This window comes from Topomyia yanbarensis, chromosome 1 (assembly GCF_030247195.1).
Source record: "Topomyia yanbarensis strain Yona2022 chromosome 1, ASM3024719v1, whole genome shotgun sequence".
NCBI lineage: Eukaryota > Metazoa > Arthropoda > Insecta > Diptera > Culicidae > Topomyia > Topomyia yanbarensis.
The window spans coordinates 28,950,231-28,973,438 of record NC_080670.1 but is presented as its reverse complement, the minus strand read 5'-3'; the positions used below and the strand labels follow the sequence as shown (position 1 = coordinate 28,973,438).

The following is a 23,208-nucleotide window of genomic DNA, read 5'->3' as shown; positions in this document are numbered from 1 at the left end:
GCACTCCACAAGTAGTCCCACAATCTACTACATGCTGCTCTGATACGACTGATGGCGCTGATGCGGCACGCAATAGATTTGAGTTGGCGCCAATGCGGTGTCTAAACATGGCCTACGACGGACCAATCCGCCATCTACTTGACCATTTGGCGTGAATCGATACGTCAAAAGAAAAAAACATCCTTTGCTTTGGTTATGGAAGTTCTCTCTTTGCTGATTTTCTTCACAACACACTTAAACGTATCTATAAAACGCTCATCTTGGTCATTGGATTAGGGAAAAAATGGAGCAGTCAGTTAAGTGCTGAATTCCGCTGTTGGTACAATACTGCTGGAATTCGGTACTCGTTAACTGCGCACCATTATCGCTGACAAGCGTTTCTGGCATACCAAGGCGTGCAAAAATACTACGTAGAATGAAGATTGTCGCGGTTGAAGTGATACGATGGGTAAGAACTACTTCTAGCCATTTGGTATAAGCATCGGCGGCCAACAGAAAATAGCACCAGCAAGAACAAGGACACTAGAGTGACAAGAAAAAATGAACGCCTTCGGCTTTAGTCGTCCCACCAGCTCCAAATTTGAACCTGATCGGACAAGTCTCGATGAAGAGGAAGTAAGGAGAAATGAATTTCAATTTGACGCAATTCCTGTCAGGCCGTGGCTGCTACAGGAATTACCCGCGCCGATTTGTGTATGCAGGGTCCCCGCTCCGTCCGGAGTGCACACACGTTGAAGAGACATCGGAATATATGGTTTTGCTTGCCTACTGTTCGGCTCAATGCAAAGCGCAATATTTGCTATCAGCGGGACAACGTTAACCTAGATAACATCTTTCACGTATCTAAACTGTCGGCTTCGCAGCGAAAATGGCGGGATGATTACGCGGATGCATGAATGGAACAATGGGTCATCGCCCCGTGGAGTAGACCATATCCACCGCTGGGGACTAGCACAAGCGTTTGCATCAGTGCACTGCTCCTTCGAGGCGCCCGCGTATTGGACGCCACCCAGAATCGTCAGACCAACGCAACCTCGGCAATTTATCGTGAAGCCCTTGAGTTGGTTAGATCAACCGCCGGGGAAGCTAAACTCCATCCGGAAGCGCCGGAGAGACCTCGACACCTACTGGTTGGCCCGTTGAGTAGGATAAACCCACTTCCAAAGAATACGCAAGTAGATCGCGACAAAACTAGGAGCTAAATGGCTCACGTAACATGCGTCGGTATGAAAACAAATTCTGCCGCCGAGAAACTCTCAGTCGGAGTTGGGAAGCTTCACCGCCAGATACTAGCTATTCGAGTAGATAGCCACAAAACTAAGAGCTGCTAAATAGCAACCGACCAAGCATTTGAAGCTTTTTAAATCTTACTAAAACATACATACACCGTTAGCAGCAGGGCAGAAGTTCACGGACTTAACTAACCTCCCCCCGCTCCTCGTACCTGCGAATTAGGGAGTTTTATTAGGACTAGCTCCGACGAAGCGAATCTGTGCCGTTTCAGCAAAGATCCTAAGATCTTAGCATAAAAGCACTCTAGCCCAACTAGATCGAGGCCAGTAGCGTCCTGATTATGGTATACTGTTCATGGCGAACGTCAACAGACAGAACACGAATCACGCATTGGACGATGATTTTGGGCTGACAGGTGTGCTGTTCTTCTCCATGAGTAAAGAAAGAATGACAACGACCCGGTTTTAACCATGGCATGTCTTCGGGTACGTTCGAACCTCGGCACCAATTGTTGGTGGTACTAGGTTCGGATGGACTTTTCTCGATTTTATGCCGATCCGACTCTGAATACCCAAGCATGGCCTCCCTGTTTGCATAGATAAGCATGTGATAACAACACGCGTTTACGTACAATTGAAGGCGGCTTGCATTAAGGACGAAAAAATAAAGAGAGAAAAAACCACGCATATGGAGTAGGTGCGGCGAGTCCCTTCGCCAAAAGTGGTTAACCGCGGTCACCACCTCGGCAAACCACAACTTCGTCGCCCAAAGGAGTAGTGTGCAGAGTTACATCAAAACATTGGTTCTATAGATACAACGAAACCATGGTTTAGCCGCCAAGAAATAGAGAACCCTGGAGCAGAAAGCGGAGTTAACCGAAACGGAGTCGTCAGGGACCAGGAAGTCCTTGGAAATAACACAAACAGTGGCCACAAAAAATGTGAGACATTGACTGGTCGGTATGTCCACTGAATGTCTCTCAGTGACCGAAAGTGCGCTGCAAGTGTCAAGAGTACGGCTACTTGGTTACAAACTACAGCGACAGAAGCAAATTATGCACCAGGCGCGGGGAAGAAGCCCACCCGGCAAATGACTGGCAACAGGCCTACGAAGTCCGTCCATCAAACAGGCGACTGCAGCGAAGTGACAGTGGAGCTAACGCAACTCAACCTCAACGACTGCGACACAGCACAACACTTGCGGCAATTTGCAGCGAAGTCTAAATGCGATGTAGCCATGATCTCGAAGCCATTCGGTATCCCAACCGGCGATGGGAACTGGGTATCAGATAACTCAAAATGAGCGGCGATTTGGACGGCCGGAAGATAGCCATTTCAGGACGTGGTTCATCGTGCAGATAAAGGCTTTGTTGGCGCCTTTTCTTCTAGAGCTGCTACGCATCCTCGCGGTAGACAATTGATCGATCGTTTTAGCCGACGATTTCAACGCTTGGGCAGTAGACAGCTTCACCAACCCAAGAAGAAGGAGTCTACTCGGGGCCTCTGCAAAGCTGAACGAGCTGAACAACGGAGCTCTGAAAACAGCAATCCCTACGAATTCATATATGTTTAAAACCGCGTTACAAAAGTGTATCGACGATGGTATTTTTCCCAATGTCTGGACTGCCGATCTACGCATAATTGTCCCTTGTATATAGGGAATCCCATAGAACATGGGACAATTGAGCTTATAACGGCAGTGGAAGCCACAAAAACTGGTGTTGTTGCCGAAGTGAAGCAAGTACCCTGCAGATCCTTCAGCATACAGGCTGATCTGCCTGTTGGATACAGTCGGAAATGCACTTGAGAGAGGCTTAGAACATACACGGAGGGAGAGAATAACCTGTCCAATGTGCAGTTCGGCTTCCGGGATGGTAGATGCACTGTACAGGCCATACGAACGATCGTGGAAATTATGAAGTCTGCACAGAAACAAAAGAAAGGAAGAAACGCCTTCAACAGTGCTAATTGGGCTGCAGTCGCCGATTCGCTGTGCAGACTGGAAGTTAGTTAGTTTTGAAAATCTACTTTCAGAGCCGACAACTGATCTAAGAAATTGACGCCGGAAAAAGAAAGTTTGACTGTAACAGCGGCGGTTCCACAGGGGTCCATACTCGGTCCAACTCTTTGGAATGCGCTATGTACCACGGAATATTGAAGGACGGTTTTTCGGACAACGTTGTACTCTTGGCGATCGGCGAATCACTAGAGGAAGTAGTACTCGCCACGGAGAGGATAGACGCTATGGAAAACTGGATGCGCGAGAAGAAGCTGGCGTTAGCTCACCTCAAAATCGAGGTGGATCATAAACAACAGAAAGCTACTACAGCAGGCGAGAATTTTGATCTGAGAGTGTACCATCGACTGGAAGCGAAAAGTTAGACAACTGGGAATGATGATAGACGATCGCAGACGAAAAGCATGCGGGAGAGCCGCAAAAGTGATTTTGGCACTATTTCGGATCACGCCCAACAATTCGGTGATCGGTAGCATTAAAATGCGACTACTGGCGAGCGTCTCCACATCGGTGCTCAGCTACGCAGAAACTGTATAGGTGACGGCACTACAGACGACAAGGAACTCAGAATCTTAGAATAACAGCACGTTCAGGTTGATGGCCATGTGCGTGTCGAGCCAGTCTACGTAATAGCTGGAACGATTCCCACAAACGTTCTACTCGAAGAACACAGCGAGAGAGGTCGAGGCACGGGAGGAGTTCGTTAGCCCGAGCTGTTACCTTATGCAAGTGGCAATATCAGCCAAATAACTCTGTAAAGGGTAGATGGACCCATCGACTAATTTCATGCCTGTGAATGAGAACCATCGTCGGTGAGGACGTCAACACGAACAATATTGTCCAAAGAATGTGTGCGACCGAAGAAAAATGGGACGCGGTGAACAGAACACAGTCGTTCTGTTCATGTCAACGTTGCAGTGAAGATGACGAAAGGAGCAACGACTAGCAACGTAGCAAAACAGGCCTTGGTACTCGACAAGTCAATCTACTCAAGAGAGATGAACGAAACCACCGTGGTCGCGACCGGAGTCGGCTAGTTCCACCGCCGAGGACTAAGCATCACGTATAGTCGACGATATAGGGTTAGCATAGCATAGCATAGCAAAAACGACAGAACTCATCATGGGTGGCTGATACAGTGGTACTGCACACCTGGCCATGTCATGACGCTAAAGGGAAGGGAATGTTAGTTGAATACCTACTTTAGAAGATACGGGGAACCCACGCAATCTTCATAGATATTACGGATGTAAGAGTTTGTTAGTAGGGAAGGAAAAAGGGGAAGTGGATATGTGGATATATTAATTATGGTATGATATGAATGATATAATGAACTATAAAATAACAATAAACTGGGGCAATCTCGCCAAATTTTTCTTGAATACCCTGCAACCGAAATAGGCTTCAGCCACCACCGTTCCACCATATTCTTTGTTTATTCCGCTGGTAGTGTTTTATCCATTATATTCCAGGCCATACGCTGTATTCGTCGACGGCTGATCTTTGTTATTTTTGTTCTAGGAATAAATACGACTTCCGGGTAACTGGATAGCGATTTCTACACATCTCATCTCAGTCGACTAAAAAATGGTATGCCTATTGGTCCTGTCCCATCTTAGTAAAATGCCGGAGTTCTCGGGAAGGTATCACGGAAGCGACGAGTTGTCCGACTTGAAGAGCCCGCTTCACTTTCTTCGGAAGACACTGCTGCGTTCCCATGTCATTAATCATAATCGACGATATAGGGTTCACCAGATAACCGAAGGTCATCCTCCACCCGGAATCGGCACCTGACCGACCAGCATCGAGATGACGGTTTCGAGAGAGCTTTTGACGTCGCAAAATTTCTCCATTGGAGTAGGCTAGGCATATCGCCGATGACTAGTTCGAGTAGATCGTAAAGTATAGCACCGGCAAATGGTCGTCGAGACGGGTGTGAACTGGAAGTCACCCTCCACCCGGAATCGCAAGACCGACCTCGTCTTCTGCCAGAGTAGCATCGGATTCGGAAGATCGTCCACTGCCGGGGAAATCTTTGTCGGAGTAGGAAAGATGCACCTTCGAAGACTATTCCGAGTAGTCCGTAGCGAATCGCAGGCTTGAATCGTGGAGGCACCAGGCAATCCCCCACCCGGAATCGCTAGACAGACCTCGGCACTCTGCCGGACAGGATCGAAGCGAGAATAATACGTCCATCAATGGTTGTAGGAGACAGTCTTTCGTCGGGGAGCTCTCCGCAGAGGTAAGCTAGCTCCACCGTCGCACAATAGGAAAGAATACTATTTTCGACGCTCAAAGCCTCTAGTTTCCTGGGTATGTATCCTGGAGGATTAGTGTCTTCAGCAGAGTATCTTGGATGGAAATGAGCATTATTTTGACAACATTGGTTCTTACGTAGAAACGTTAAACGAGAATACCATGTTTTGCCTTTCTCATATAAAGAAAGGCTATGCAATCACTCCAAAAATCGATTTTCAAACCGAGGCCCGGAGGGCCGAGTGTCATATCCCATTCGATTCAGTTCGTCGAGATCGCAAAATGTCTGTGTGTGTATGTATGTGTGTCAAATAATGTCACTCAATTTTCTCAAAGATAGCTGAACCGATTTGCACAAACTCAGTTTCAAATGAACGGTATAACGCTCCCATAATACGCTATTGAATTTTTAGTTGATCGGACTTCCTGTTCTGGAGTTACGGGTTGAAGAGTGTGGTCACACAGCAAATCTATCTATCTATCTATCTATCTATCTATTTATCTATCTATCTATCTATCTATCTATCTATCTATCTATATCTATCTATCTATATATATAAAAGTCAATGTTTGTATGTATATGATTTATGGACTCCCAAACGGCTTAGCCGATTGCCGTAAAAATTTATACGTAGTAGCCATTTGTTATGGAGCGTGTTTGTGTGCTATTGGTTGGAAATTATCTGTTCGCCAGATGGCGCTTCGGAACAAATTGTGTTTTCCTCCTATTTCGTTGAATGTCGCAGCAACGCGCGATGGGTATTAGCTAGTTCCAATATAAACTGGTAACCCTATTGATGTCCGAATAATGTAATACATATTCAAATACGTTCAACATTACTTCTATTTGCGGGTCTAGACTCTAGATCACTAATGACAAATTGAAGTAGTTTTGACCACATTGGTCACCGATGACGGATCTTGATGCCCCTGGGAACTCGCCAAGTTCCCGAGCCAATGTCACACCTATTTCCCAGCAAAAACTTAATCAATGTTTACAAACTTGTTTTCAAATGAAAGATATAATACTCCCATTGACTTCTATTGAATTTCATTCAGTTCTGACTTTAGGTTCCGGGGTTACAGGTTGGTAATTGCGGTCACATAGTAATTTCTCATATAAACCGGTACAATTGTAATAACTCATAGGTTTAAAATCTATTGAAATAACCATAAATTTATTTCGATTCGTAGGCCTAGATCACTGAGGGCGAATCAAAAATCATTGGAATGTATTGTCCACTATCGATAATTCCGGAAGTCCCGGGGTTCCAGGCAAATTCCAGATCTAAAACCACTTCGGTGATGACAACCAAATTTCACTAACCTGAGACTAGGACCTGGAAGGTATAATATGAAGTTCGGTTTTAAACCCTCCATCTACCCCTCTACCTCTCAACCCCCAGCCCTCTCTCACCCCCACCCTCTCAGACCAACCTCCTACATGCATTCCCTTCATCCATCCCGTATACTATAATAAGTTAGATGATTCCCGATGCAACCTCCCTCTCCCACTAACTATATCTCTTCTCCACCATGAAGTTAACATGAAGACAACATTGAACTCACGCTGATTAAGCTATATAAATGTTATATTTTTGTTTGTTTCAAGTGTGTCAGTATCGATATGTTGCTTATCAGGTTCGTGACAGTCGTGCCATTAAATAAGAGTTTGGATAAATGAGATAGGCACAATTACACCACTAGGTGGATTAAAACAGGTTTTTTTTTCAAAACGTCGTTGTAGTGACAAGCATTTCCGAAAATTGTTTGTTTTAAATTGATCGTAATTTATTTGCTTTTTTCATGCACGATTCTATTTTTTGTCAATGTTATAAATGCTTTAAAAAAATTTCTCAGATAAAAATTATGACCATTATGAAAAAATCGTCCCCGCCTCAAAAAAAAATTTTGGGGTAAAATGAATATTTAAAGGACACCACAAGTCCCTATAGTAGTTAAATGTTTGGTTTTATGCTTTCAGAATTATAATCACGGTAAACCTCCTTGAGAAAAAAACGCGTTTTACGAAAATTTGGTATAACTTTGATAATTAATAGTGTTTTTCACGTTTTCAAGGTAATTTTACAAATTAGACTTTGTACGACGTATAACAACTATTCCATGCCTACATATCTTCACACAAAATCAAACTTTTCCCTATTTTGCCGCTCCTCAACATATATAACCCCTTAAGGCGCATCTTCCATACTACTGTACTGGTATAGTAAAAGTAATGATTTGGTTAATGCACATTTTCATTCGTCACTGCAACAGAAAAGTCCTGACACCGAACCATTCGTTCCGGCACGAGTCAGCTGAAACGGAATTATTCGTTTCGTTAAACCCTGACCTTTTCTCCGAGTTGCTAGCTAGCTTCGCAAGTGGAAAAAAAAATGTTCGAGTGGAACAAAACGAAATGGCGACGTGATTTTTCCTACAAATCCGTTTAACCTTCCTTTTCCCACAAAGAAAAATTGCTGAGATTGGGCTTTATCACGACGTATCATTCGCGAACAGTGCGAACTGTTAAACTGTCTTAGTTCGAACTACGTTTAGACTCGAATCACTGGTAACTTCTCGAACTGAAAATAATGTCCTTTTCTTCGGTGCCACCATTTACCATATGTTCGGTAGAATGAATGTTTCAGCGCTGTGAAATTTGTGTAGGGATCGAATCCGGAGTGAGTCAAAATGGAAGGTTAAGCTCCACAATGGAATGTAGTACCAATGCTTTGTCTTTGAACGACGAAAGAAAGGTTTTGCTCAGTAAAATTGAAGTTTCTTGCAAATCAGTTAAGAAATATCAAGTAGAATACATGAACAAAATAAAAAGTAAAATTCCCGAATGAATCAGATTGGTGGTTCTTGGTTTTCAAGAGACCATGTACACCGCAAACGCCATAAAAATGGACCTTTCGAGACGACGAGCAAGATTATCCACACCTGATGAGATTGGGGCGCTGGTAAATTTCCGTCACCTGAACTGTTCGAAAAGAATGCACACTCGATTCACCTGTACCGGTAACGGAACGATTCCAATCAAGACGAATTTCCTTCGCTTCGCACTGCCAGCCACGGCAGTCAACAAGTTTATTGTTTTGTATATGCAAAACGTGAGAAAAATGTCACCTGGACAAACTTATAAGTATAGGTACCCGAATAACGGGTCGCGAACCCTAAATCAAAACTGGCCGTGCCAACAACTGACTCTAGGAAAATGCGACAAGCTTTCCGTCACTGACGGACAGCGGCGGCAGCGAGAAGAGCGAGGACAAGGCAAGGACAGCTGACACACTCGCTGCTGCCGTGGAAAGTGGGTGTTTGGTATCCGGTTTGAAAAATCAATTTTCACCCGCATTGCAGCGCCAGATCACGGGTCACGGATTTTGATGATTACCTGATTGCCACCATTTTGAAATGCTCCGATACCGATGGAGAGGTGGGTCCTTTTTTGACGACTCCAAAAAAATCCTATCACTCACGGGGTAGCAACTCTACTAGCATAAGGAGAAAACAAAGAAAATTCACTGTTCGTCGCAGCTCGTTCGGAAACTGTCACTTTACTGGCATCGCTTTCGGGCTGCGAAACTGTATTTACACAGTGAACTAGATTAGCACTTTATGCAATCCTCCCTATACTTGAGCGCTGTTATTTTTCACCACAATGTCAAAAAGAAAACTGCTACAAGGATCTGTCGGCGCGTTCGTTCCGAACGGATGTTTGGCGGACACTATACTGGCAGTTGTAGGACACGATTGCGAAATAGAATCGGTGCTACAGACATTCCAATCTGGGTTTGGATCGAAACTGATGTAAACTTTTTCACTCGCTCCTTTGTGTACGCGAGAGAAAGGGAGAGTAAAGCTGGATGTGTGTATTTTCTTCGTGGAACTTGGAGAGGAAAATGGGGAAAAATCGAATAGTTCTGCTAGTAGGTACGCTAGAGTGAATTGGTGGAAGTTTATGGACACAACCAGCGGAATGATTGGAATGTCGCCATTCAACACTCTCATTTAGGGCAACTATAGACTTACATACAGCTGATCCAGATATAGTACAGATACCCGATCATAAACACATAACAGAAATATTTCTAAACTGAATCTCGCATTGTTACTTGTTATAAATTTCTGTTATTTTAACTACTAACGACACCTAATTTATAACACAATATGTTACACAAATTGTGTTTTGTTATGATCTTGTTATTTCATTCTGATCGGGTAGGATCGCCAGTGTGTGGATTGAATAGAAATGTTTACGAGGACTGTTGAACGGCACGTGTAAGTATATTTGATATTTGCTTCTTTGGCGAAATTTTTACAAAAAACTTTATTGTTCTTCTTCAAAATAAACATTTCAATAGCTTTCTATTATTGCAAGTTTTCAAGGTAGGGGAGAGAGGGTAACAGTGGATCACCAGGAACTATGAAACATTCGCAATAAAATCACAATGCATGATCGCAATCGTCTAATTCCCTCATATTTCACAATTTCTAATTCTTTACACGTGTTGCTATATTTTGGAAGAGATCTGCTAACTCTATCTCTTTTATTGGATATTTGTTTGTTTTGTGATAGCCAGAGTAAATTTGCAATGATAAACATTATTCCATCTTTATGAATTACCATTCATTGAATAAATGTTTAGTCTATTGCTATTTATAGCAAATTTTATGCTCAACATTTGCCGCGAACAAAGTTTTTTGGTAACTACTCATGGTTCTGTGTGATTTCACAATTTTCATGAATAGACCCATTGGGTAACTGTGAAACGATGGCGTATGGGGAACAGTGATTTTTGTTTGTTTTTGTGGTCTGTCTCAAAATGTCAATGGGTTCCGATTTTCCACACTAAATACTACTCATATAGTGCAAAATTAGTAAATTTGGCCAAATTTTGTAGAAATTGTCTCTTATTTCAGGATTGCATCTAATATGCATATATGGTGGTTCGATGTTACGCGATGATATAGTGGATTCTTTCGTAAACAAACGATTTTCGCCTCAATATAACTTTAATTCAAAGCGTTAGGACCATTCTTCGTCAAAACAAAAGAATAAAATTTATAAGTAGAATATTTCACTATAGATGACATCGTGTTTCATAGTTCCTACCCATGGGGCACACTAATACATTTTACCACCAACTGTTTATTATCCAAAAAATGTTATTTCCCGTGAATTTTACCAGCTGGAAAAAATATATGTATTAGTTAACAACATAGTGGCACTATGTATCACTTTTGATTACACAAATAACATGTATTATCATCAAAATTAAATTGTAGAAAAAATGTGTTTCATTGTTACCCTCTCTCCCCTACTTTCTCGAGAATATTTTTCGCATAGTTTATGGAGATACCTCTAAAATGCCTGTTTAAATCATTCCATTTTAACTACCTAATCACCTAACCGGCTATTATCGTTAGCAGTGATACGATTTACGCTCAGACAACAGTATGTACATATGAAGGTGAAATAGGTGCATGTCTATGTATTTTGCCAGCAGATTGCATTTACCCTCGATCAAAAGAAATCGATTACAACACAAAGTCGTAGCTCGCCCCAAACAACTAAAATCACACGGATGAACAGCGACTTAGCCCATTCCGGAACCGGTTAATACCGACCGGGAATACCGACCCATTTTTGGTACCGTAATACCGGTACTGAACAAAAGCCAGTACCGGTATTTTCGGTACTATACAATTTTTTATGACAAATATGTTAACTCTGCAGATCCCTTGCAGAGTTTCAAAAGATCGGTCTGCAAGATAACGTTTAATTATATTAATTTGCTTTCTAGATAAATCGTTGAGATAACACCTTTGTGTGGGAATGAGGTGGGGCCATCATCATAATAATTCTAGAAGTTAAAGTTTTATTAGCGACATTCTGATTGATTTCCATTATTCACTGGGTGGCGCGTAATAAGACTATGGTCTATGTCATGTCTGTATTTGGTTTGCTCTTAAACTTTCATCTATAAAAGAACGAACAGCGATTTAGTAGCTAACAGTTTTAGACTTGGTGAACTGCTTCAAATAGGGCGATTTGTAATTATTGGTGATCGGAAAATTCAGCAAAACTAAATAGTTTACAGGAAAGCAAGGAGCCTTGATATGCATTAGAGAATAGTAGGCAAACGACATAAAGGTAGGAACCAATTTTCAGAAAAACAAGAGAAGAAATGCGATTAACCTGCTTGGATTTACTGCCATTCTCGCTTTGATTTACTGTTTTTTTTTGTATTTCATTTATTGGACACGGCTCATTGTGGTAACATAACGGAGCCGTGGGTCTATTATATTATTACAATATGTAAAAATAAAAATGAACAAAAAAATATTATGAAGTATCCTTCGGGTCTCGTCCACACAACTTTCTATTGCGCGGGGAGATCTTCTTTCGTGGTAAGGTACCATTTGTCTGCTCGCCTAGTGCACCTTGTGGGTCGATTAATTTTTTTTTGTTTCCGTCGATGTCATCATCGTCTATGGTGTCTACATGTTCACGATCAGATGTTCCTCCTTTCTTATTGCCCTTACGGGTTACGAGGTAAAGCTGCTGTCATTGATATTGGCTTCCTCGTCGATGGTGCTAACAGTTGATTCTGAAGCATTAGATGCTGCTATTATAGTTGTTATTATGGCCTGAACAGCTGCCACAAAATTGGTAACCGTTTGTGGTTCTGGTGATGGTAGTGAAGTCTGTGTTTCAGATTGGTTTTCCGAAAATGTGTGGTGAATTGGCTGTCATGTATTCTCCTCAGCATCTTCCGCACAAGGTGTTCCATGATGTGCCGTCTGGTTGCAGTATTTGCACGTAGGTGTCTGCCCTTCGAGGGTGCATAGCATGGTCTGTTTAATGTTAGTTCCATTATAATTGAATTGTATAGTCAAGTGGGAGGGAATAGGTCTTTCCCCTCGCATCCTCACCACAAGAAACACCATTAGGAGTACCCGGGAAGAAGTTTCTCCAAGTATCAGGTGTAACGGACTCCACTTCTCCGAATTGCGACATGTATTTTGTAATTGATTCACGGGGAGTACGCGGTGATAAATCATGTAGTCTCACATCTATAAAATTATTTTCTATGTACACTGGGATCGTCATTTCAATGCTGTCACTTTTAATCACGTGTTTCAGGTTGTTCTGTAAAGCGAACTTCTTTGCTTGGTCTAATGTGGTGAATGATATCAATACTGCACTGCGCAGATGATGATATTGAAGATAGGTGACGTCCTTAAGCCTACCCGATCAGAACATCATAACCGAAAGCTATCAAATTTATATCTCATGTTGATATAAATTACTCTCTGTGTTATCTTTATGATATACCGATCAGGAATGCAAGAAAGCTTATATCAAGATTATATTTTCTGCTGCTATCATTGGATTAATAATATGATATTAATGTACGCATACAACGATGATGTTACAGTAAGTTCTATATTCTTTCACAATTATCTTTGAACGCTAACGGTTACACAAATGACAGTATATTTGCTTATACACTGAGGTCTCTTTTTATGCGTCGTAATTCAACTTTTTAAAGCGAATTTTCTATGTTTTTGATTTGGATTTTCAAAATTTCGCCTTTTGAGTATGAACAAGTTTTAGATGCAATTGGTCGGAGACAGTGGCGGATCCAGGGGGAGGGTCTTGGGGGTCCGGACCCCTCCCCCCGAAAATTTTTAACATCTTGATAATTTTCAAAAAAGTTTCTTTTTTAAATTCATTCTAAGTTCAAAATCTTTGCAAACCAGATTCGATTACCAAAACTGATTTGAGGATATTACATATTACGTATTGTACAATGAACATTTTAAAGTCGAAATTTTGGACCCCCTCCGAATTTTTTTTTCTGGATCCGCTCCTGGTCGGAGAACTTGTCAGTTGGATTAAGAGATGACATTGCCTATTTTCTGAGACACTCGTCTGACACATAACTTCGAGTAGGAGGCGTACGATTTAAATGTTAAAGCCATTATCATAACAAGCTTTGGAATCGTGAAGTTATCAAAGAACTTCTCTAAAGATTATAATTTTCCTATAAAACTTATTTCGAAAAATATGCAGGAAGTATCAAGCAGTCCAGATGAAATAAAGATACGCGAATTGAAATCAAAAAGCATCTTAAAACTAGTTTTCATGGCTTAGTCTAATGAGTATATAATTAATTTTCCTCCAATCTACGCTGCATATTGCGAAAACGAATTTTCGGGTCACAAAAAACTATTTGATATATTATACTGATCTCCAAAATTTTCGTAATGTATTTTGAGGATCTTGGTAAGACTTTCAGTGCGATTTCTCCAATTTATGCAGGTTTTTATGAACACTTAAACCTTATCCAGTTTGTGGCTTTCTAGTTTGTGCGTTTTTTAAATTTCTAAACTATCGCGACTTTTTTATTTTATCCTCCGCATAAAAAGTGTTTGAGTTTACTTGAGTATATTTAATGGTTGAACTGGCAAGTGATTTGAATGCGTTTTAGATAATCCTTGAAATATCTAAAAACTTTAATGCAAAAATATTGTTAATTTCCTCCTTAAAATTTAATCAAATTTGGAAAAAATGGGTAACAGAAATAACATGAAATATTCAAGAATCCGTCCCATCGAACAAACATCAACAATTTCTCGAATTTTCTCATAAATCTGTTATATTCGCAGTTGATAGATATAACTTCTGTGAAAGATTTGCATTTCTAGCAATTTATTGGGTGCGAGATAATTGTACTGGTTTGTTTAGTCTTCCCCATATCAAAAATGCCAATAACAAATCCCCAAAAGAGACTTATTTTGAAATCTGAAAACACATTTGTTGTTTTGAATCTATGCGGAATCCTAAATAAGATTTCTCGTATTCTCCGTAAAATAATGTACGTAAAATATCCGCTCAATGTTACCATGTCGCATCGACATTATTTCTAAAAACCACGTAAAACACGTTAACGTACAAGAGAAGCGCCAAAGCGCACTATTTAGAATCTAAAAATAGCCCCTCTTTCCTAATCTGAAAAGATATTATAAAGCTATTCAGTCTATCGTCATATGGACAGCTGTATTGGTGAGTAAAACTTAATAAAAACAAAGCGTATGGCACCAGGAAAACAAAGAGCACTTAGGCTTGGGCAAAGTTCAATGTGTGCGTTCTGGAAACGTCTTCTGCATCTATAATCGTTTCGCCCTTGACGGAAGCGTGGAATATTATGCTAACTTTAAACATCAGTCGAAAACAACGTCGTTGGTTCATGCAGGAAACTTCCCCATCAAACTCAGAATACCCAGGTTCAAATCTGCATGTCATATATTCACGATAACAATCAGCCAGCAGGTATGCAAGTATTTGGCAATGCTATAAAAGCTTTTGATGCATGAAGCTTTTTGCTCCCAAAGCAAAAAGCGCCTTAATGTATGCTTTATTTTTCTCGTATTCTATTTTTAGACGTGCACGCTAAAATCGTTGATATTATACAATAAGTAATACAAGCTATGTTGGGGTCAATTATGCTATCTCATGTTGTTATGATCGTGTTATATTGCTATCAACGTTTGTTATAAATGTGATATTCGTAGAGAATTTTTTGTTAGATTTTTTGTTATTTTAACACCTAACGGTTTCCGCTTTATAACAAAATTTGATAGGAAATTTTTCGTAACAAAATATCAGCATGAGTTATAATTGTGTTATTTCCTCCTGGTCGGGTAAGCTTCATGTTCACCTTCAGGAAATGTTCCAGCTCACGGAGACTCGGTCGTGTAGAACAAAATCTCAAGTCAAAAACCGCTGTGTTGGGTCGAAGCAGCGCTTTTTCATCAAATTCACTCATGATGGCAGGAGTACATACAATGGTTCTTTTGTTCTAGACGCACTAACCGTCGTTCACTTTGCTCGTTTGTTATTCTTGTTTAGAGGGACTTTGGCAGATGTAAAAGTAGATCGAATGGTTTCCTTTGTTCTTAAGACAATGCACACAAGATAACAGTACTGTGTTGTGGTTCGTTTTGCGCTGGCTCAGACAGCGGCAGAATTTCGTGACCGGTGTCTTTGGTGGTTGTAAATCGACTGTGATTTTGATTTACTGTTGGTTTCATAATTTACTATCTGTTCAAATCGACGAAAGTCGCACCACTTAGCAGTTATTGATTTCAAAGTGGCCTAGATTTCGAAATAAAAAAGGTGCCCTATACGAAAAATATTCTCTATGAAATAAATCTTGCTATTCCGAAGCAATTAAAAAACAATGAACATGTTTTTTGATCAGCACAAATCAATCATCTGAGAATAAGATCATAAGTTTGAGCATTCAATTTCAATTTGAACCTTTTTTCGAATTTTTTAAAAAAATATTCGGTTACCGGTAGTTTACCGGTACTGAGGGCTTCAGTACCATAGTACCGGTTCTCGCCAAAAAGGGTCGGTACTGCGAACCCTAATTCCAGCTCAAATGCAACAATCGATTCCGGATTTGGTTTCGGAATCGGTTGTTACATTTAAGCTGAAATCCATACTGACTCCATTCAGCATCCCAAATCAAATTCGGAATGGTTTGATCGGGAATAACCTGTACTATTCACTATTATCCTTCCAGACCCGTAGAAGAAAACTACTAGTAGATTCGTGCATAACCCTTTTGGTTTTCGTTCTATTTACGATTTTTAATCTCAATGTGTAAGACTCCGAGCAACAGCGCGAATCTCTACCTCGAACCCTCTGATTTCTAGGATCATTCCCGCAAGAGCTAGAATTTCATGATTTTTAATAATTAAGCAAAACAAACTATTTCAAGCGACAAAACGAATTCAATATTTGGCATATCTCGAAATGATCGTAGACCAATTTAAATAATTAACTTGTTTGTCGATATTGTCAAGCTCCAACGACGGTGATTTGCGGTCCCAACGTTGCTATCTAGTGTAAAATTGAGTGGTTTCTTATGGATATGGCGGAGAATTAGAGACTCGCTAGATTTATGATTATGTCCCACACAGTACCTACTAAAAACTAATTACTAGCTTGCAGAGCTGAGAAAAAAAAACACAAGTTGTTGAAAATAACCCGTCGTATGTCAAGGTCTGAAAGTACCGAATGAAAAATGATCGCGTGCAATACTGTTTTTTTTTCTCGCTCGCCCAACCGTTACAAGTACACGTATGGTAATTTTTTGCTGGACCCGTAGACTGTAATGGCATTTTTAATAGGCTTCAAAGCATCTCCATTGGCTTGTTGGTAGTCGACTGTGTCAAATGTTTATCAAAAAATTCGTCGAATGTTCGGGAAGCTTCTGTGGATGGACGTTCGACGGAAAATCAAACGATTCCCTGACTACAAGTAAATCGACTATCAGTGTACTAGCGAGTTTAAGTGCAAACTAGAATATAAGAGACGTTTGGGCTAGTGCAAAATATAAGACTATCCACACACACATTTGCGTTATGCGCGCGTATTTGTGATGGTTTTTAAGTGCTTATCATAGTATCACAGTGCGCTTGACTGTTAATTTTAGTTTGTTTACTTTTTTGCGTGGTTTAAACTTTTCCTTTTCAAAATGTCACGTGTTGAAAATGATGCAAAAAATAAGTAGAGGAACAAGTCTGTCTTTGCCGTAAGACATGTTGGTAGACTTGAGCGATTCGTATTAATGCTGCCTAAGCTCGACTCCTACCAGCAGAAGACAAAAGATTAGTCCGCAAGATTTTAAGCCTCTTTCTAGTGACCCTGCCACTTCTAGTTTTCCGATCTGTATATTTCAAATCCTAGTTCTCACTTGAGTACTATGGCTCTCAATTTTCATAGCTTTTCCCACTCAGTAATATCTAGCTGATTGGGTGTCGTTAAAAAGTAAAAAATACAGGTTTTGGACACATGGTTAAGCGGAAAGGGTACAACTTTGGAGTTCATCGCGCGAGTGTTCAATCCATCAGAAACAAGTTTGAGAAACACTATTTTTCGGATGAATTGTCAGGAAGAGGCAAAAAACTAGGCTTTTCCATTCCGAAACCGAACGAGAAAGCGGTATCCCTGATTAGGAAGAATATATCGGGTGTACCCCATTAGGCATAAATACGTTAGGCATACGGACGTTTAGCATACGTACGTTTGGCATAATGGACGTTAGGCATAAAGACGTTAGGCATAATGGACGTTAGGCATCAATTATTCTGTATCACTTAGAGGGATTTATTTTTCGGTGGTGATGGCCTCGAATAGTACGAGCCTGTATGATTTTTAGTAGAATTACACTCAGTAAATAAATCACTCTGATTTCAAGTGATTATTCACGTAAATGAATAAATTGCACCTTTCGAAACATACGTTTCTGTGAATGACGTCATCCTTGACTAATTAAATGTAAGCTTTGCCCGTTCGACCTCATTCTTTCATCTAACACCGGATCGGAAATAACAGCCGCAGCAGGCAGATAAATTCATACACTGTACTGCACACGCCGTATTTGAACACCGCAACCGTATGCATGTATTTGAAAACAGCACTCCCTGTCGATTAGCTAGTCGGAGCAGGCTGTTCTGAAATGTGCCGCTCGCAGCTGAGTGTTTTCAGCTTTGGGAAACACGATGAAATTTGCATCCGTATACTTCTGCCTGCTGCATCTGGGGAAGAATTGAACAATTTACTCGGCCCGCCGAAAAAAAGTAAAATTATTCAATTTTACTTTTTTTCGGCGGGCCGAGTAAATAATTCAATTCTTCCCCAGACGCACCAAGCAGAAGTATACGGATGCAAATTTCATCGCGTTTGGTTTGTGCGTATCGAATGCTGTTGTTTGTTTAATATTGTAATGTCGAGTCCTAGTTAGCACGATTCCTATCGTAACTTTTCCCATTTGAAGCAGTTGTATAAAACGGTGTGCGCACCCGCGGTGTGTAGGGGAGATCGGGGCTAGTTGGCGGTGTTTTCAGTTTTCAATTTTTACCGCTTTGATGTTGATAGATCTTGCAAAACAGAACACGCGACATGAAAGAGCAGACTGTTGGCAACATCTCTGATTTTTTTAGAGACAAAAATATGTGACGCGGAAAACCCGCCCGGCCCCGGGGTAAGTTGGCGGTATGTGGGGATACGCCAAAAACTAAGCAATCAAATGGAGATGCAATGACTTCAAGAGTCCTTTTGGAACATGCGGAATGTCTTTTCGAGAAAACTGTATATTAATCGACATTTGCTATTATATTTCAGTTTCAATAATCCGGCATTTTGACTTTGACGCGTACTCTCTATTCAAAAGTAAATTTCCGAAATTGTTCATGCAATTGGCCGAAATAAATGTCTCCTACATTGGCGAAATCCACTAGAAAAAGATTTTCTTACTTTGGAATGAATTCAAGAAATAAAATTTTTTGATGACTTTTTTGCACTGTATATAGTACCGCCAACTTGCCCCAACCGCATATTTTATTAAAAACTATTTAAAAAATAACTCTTGTTTGTGGATAGATGTAATATCTATACGGATACTGAAAGCTCTTTTCGTGCGCTATCGAAAAATCATTTGGGAAATAGATTGAAAATCACCCTATGTCGACGAATGTCGACAAGGAATAAAGGTTGGTTTCCGATTTGTTAATCCGTTTATTGAAGGCGCGATTACAAATTTCCTACGGAAGGATTATATCGTATTGTAACGTACGAAATGTTAGGTTTAATAGCTACTTACGTTTACTACCTTTACTCCCTATCAATTTCCTTGTCTTCCTTCCTATTCCTCTTCTTATCCTCTCCTAAAACAAGCGTTGTAACGTGTTATCTTTAATGATTCGTCTTAGTTTTAGGAATCGTTACCTTAAAAACCGGTTGCGGAAGCTGTGTGAACACTGGCACGTTTTCCAATCGCAGAGCACAGTCCTCTGGTATAGATTTTAAGGTTAGGTAAGTAGGAAGTAATTAGCTTTAAGTAAGTTCTAGTTTTAATTGTAGTTCTTTAATTTCTTACCTCGTAACTAGATGTAAGTTAGTTTTAAGTACCAACTAGTATATGAGTTTTGCATGTGTTAATTTTAAGCAATAGTAAATTCACTTTTACTTTAGATTTTAGATTTGCTATTTTATACTTGTGACCTGTCTCGTGGTTTTACTTTTTATCACAACTCACAGCGAAGTGTCTAGCTGACATAAGCGCCCGACCGAGAGCTGAGTGCGTTAGAGTTGCCTGCGCTATAGATGGTGAGATGCAACGACCGAGGGGTCGTGACACCCTAAATAACGCAAAGTATTTAAAATTTAGAAAATTTACTTGGTATGCGCGAAAAGACAATATCACCCACAACTTCCACCAAACAAATCGTTTTGCAACAAAAACACATTGGATAACGGGTTTCACATAACTTGAGGTACACAAGAAGAGGCAGCGCAATATGTCTAATAGAAACAGAGAAAAAGGGATTCCGCAAACTTACCCCAACCGCCAACTAGTCCCGGGCTCCCCTACGGGTAATTTATTCTTTCTAACTCTCATATATGTCTAACGAAAAAACAGTGCACAGTATTAAAATATTGACAAATCGTCTAATATTGCTTGAAATATTTGCAAAAAGTAATGTTTTATTCATTTCATATAGTCTAATCCATGTATGTTTGTGTTAGTGCGCATGTGTTAAATAATATTATAATCGAAATAGTCTATATTTAGAAGCGCATTTCTACGCTAACAGTTCTTACAGCCCCCATTGAGCTGTCCCTTACATTTTTTGAACACAAATATTTTATTCCTACGACCTGCGTGCTTTCCGGAATGGATTACTTTTATTGTAGCTTTTTCTGCAAAAAAGATAGTCTTTTCCAGCTACCAGTTTTGATGTACTGCACGCAGTTCATATAACAACACCCCATTTTGGAATATTTTCATTGGATTTATTACCGAAATTGTGGTAATCGCGATTTCGATTGAGTTGATAAACCGAACGCGGCTGGTTCCGTTGCTGTATGAAACTGAAATTTTTGGTTAATCTTTATCCTACTCCATCATTTGATGGAATGATTCAACCACTCCAGGGTAGAGTAAGTAAGGGGAAAGCAATTGGAAATATTTGCAACTAGGTTGATGAATTTTCAATTGAGAAACTGAATTAGTGATGCTAATGATATCTGGCATGCCCGGTTTTTTTTTGAAATGTCTTGCAGGATTACAGCTGTTTGCAATTTATTTAATTCATTGTAAATAATAACACAGATCAAGCGCATTTAAGTTGCATTTATTTTTTACTAGCTAATACCCATCGCGCGTTGCTACGATTTTCAACGAAATAGGAGGAACACACAATTTGTTCCAAAGCGCCATCTGACGGGCATATAATCTCCAACTAATAGTACACAAACACGCCCCATAACAAATACCTACTGTGTATAAATTTTTACGGAAATCGGTTAAGCCGTTTGGGAGTCTATAAATCATATACATACAAACTTTGACTTTTATATATATATAGAAGAAGAAGATAGATAGATAGATTGTTCTTGATCTAAACTTTGTCAGAGCCTTCCGCAGGCATAGTCACTAGAGCCTAAGAATTACACTTAGGATTGATATAAAAACATACCGAGTTTTCAGCCCTGGCGGTGCCACGGAAACTACAGAGAAAAGCTTTTTTGTCACGACATTTTTATGAACATTCCTCGATTACAGTCAACTCATAATAAAAACATGCTGATCACAAGCAGACGATTCATTTTCTGCTGAAATAAAATAATTCAGTTTTCTAAGTATACGGACAATCGATAAACACTCTTTCGCGGCGACACAAACTCGAGGTGTTTTTTTTCTACTCCGCCACGACTGACGTTGGAATTAGTTGCAACGCATGTATTTATAGATTCGAGTTATTTTGATATTTTCTTAGAAATAAATTTTAAATAAGTTTCTTTTAGCAAAGAAGACATTGAATATTTCCCCTTTCGGCTGGCATAAATGACAATAAGTTGAGTTTGAAAATTCTAACTGATGTTTAGAGCTCCCAAATATTGATATCTTTGGGTAAACTTGAAAGAGAAAATTAATTGGGTAATTCATGTCATACTACGTTCAAGGCCATGTATCGGTTGTTTGCCACATCACGCATTCTAGTTGCTACTTGGAATATTTCCTAATCGATTAATCCTTTCTTTAATATATTCCCCTTCCCACGTTGACCGTAGCTTGATGCTCAAAGACAACCAAATTATCAGCGATATAAACGATTAACATCAATTTCCCCACTCCGTTTCCCTATAGAATATTAAGTGCTTACACACCTACGGTGATAAACAAAGCAACCAGGACCTATCGAAAATAACCCTCTCCTTGACGACACAACACAGCAGCTGGTTTTGTTCAGCTATACAAAAGGCACGCTTTCAAGCTTTGATAATAACAACAATAACAATAAATCGCTCTTTTGTTATCAATGTTTAGTGAGTGTGTATAATCTTCTATTACGTGTTTTCAGGCTGCATTTTTCGCCAATCCATATCAGTAGGTAGGTACAGAAATTTCCAGTCCTCCTTATCATCACGTTCGCCCAGCTAGGTCGTTTGGGACAAGGTTAAAATGATGTACTTTCTGCACGGCGCAGGTCATAACCGTGAGCATGATCATGATCATGGTCGGTCGGTCAGAGAGAAAATCAGGACTTGTGCGGCGCGAATCCATCAATTATTATGAATGAGCTCTTCGCCTTGAACCGAGCACCGACCGATTGGTCTTAATCGATGCAAGTTCGACCCAGTACCACCTGCGTGAACTAGTAGCCATAGCCACTGGCTGCCACACAAGTCGTGCGGCACTCGCATAAACTAAAAGTAAAGTGTGCTTCGAAAAAAAAACTGTGCGATAATCATGATACGGTGGTTGGATGTGGATCATGGTTGGAACCGGTACGAACCGCTGCAACTTCTAGCAAATGACGGGGAAAGTGTTCTGAATGGCCTTAACCTAAACATTTTCTGTGCTCGCGTACGCAGAGTGGTGATTATAATTACTTATTTACTAGTCAGCTAAACAACTCTGAATACGGGGATGGTGAATAGGCGCGTGCATTGATCCGTGCAACCCTGACTCAGTTTCCTCTTTGGGGCACTCTGCGCGGCAGAGTGAAGGGCTAAGTGGGTTAAAATATGTACGAAAAAAATGATATTCTATAAACTTTCAACATTTTGATTGCGTTCTGGGAAACCTTCGACCAACAGTAAATTCCGTTGCCAGCACAATCCCGTTTCCCAGTTCACTCCCGTTCCCCCACACGCGACACCGGCGGAACAGCTGACGATGGTTTTGCTCGCCCCGTCATTATAATACGTGTATACAAAACGGCTTTCGCGGATGGGAAGTAGTAGGCGAAAAAAAGAAGCAACAAGCGGAGAGCAAAGCACCCATGTTTCGCTCTCCGATGATCGCGTTTTCTCTCCTCTTATTTTTTCACCTCGTCGCACATCGCTGCTTCCTTCATCAGCATATGTATATGTATATACAAGACTAGGAAGAGCAGCGCGCCATCGTCGTCGTTATTGTCTTCTGTTCCCCTGTGGCAGCCAATCGTCAGCCAGCTCTAACAATCAGCTCATAGTCACGTGTTTTTCCGCTGAAAAAAAGCTCCCGCGTCCCGCTCCCCAACCAGTCGCCGTCGATCCGATCCGATCCGCGTCGAGGTGTGGTGGTTGCATGACTGACTGGACTGATGATATGAAGCAAGTAAGAA

General features: G+C 40.6%; 2 protein-coding genes across 5 annotated transcripts in view; both read right to left on the bottom strand.

Moving 5' to 3' along the window:
* LOC131677187 (serine-rich adhesin for platelets) overlaps window positions 1–23,208 on the bottom strand; it is a 945,885-nt gene that overhangs the window by 739,416 nt on the left and 183,261 nt on the right. The window lies entirely within an intron of this gene.
* Window positions 1–23,208, bottom strand: part of LOC131677201 (acyl-CoA Delta-9 desaturase-like) — a 49,216-nt gene that overhangs the window by 5,694 nt on the left and 20,314 nt on the right. The window contains exon 1 of one of the 2 annotated variants that reach the window (XM_058956907.1): window positions 8,906–9,278. The exons of the other annotated variant lie outside the window; for it this stretch is intronic. Coding sequence (XP_058812890.1) covers window positions 8,906–8,919 — 14 coding nt within the window. The 5' untranslated portion in view covers window positions 8,920–9,278. Of the gene's footprint in view, window positions 1–8,905; window positions 9,279–23,208 lie in introns of those variants that run through there. 2 annotated transcript variants of the gene reach the window in all.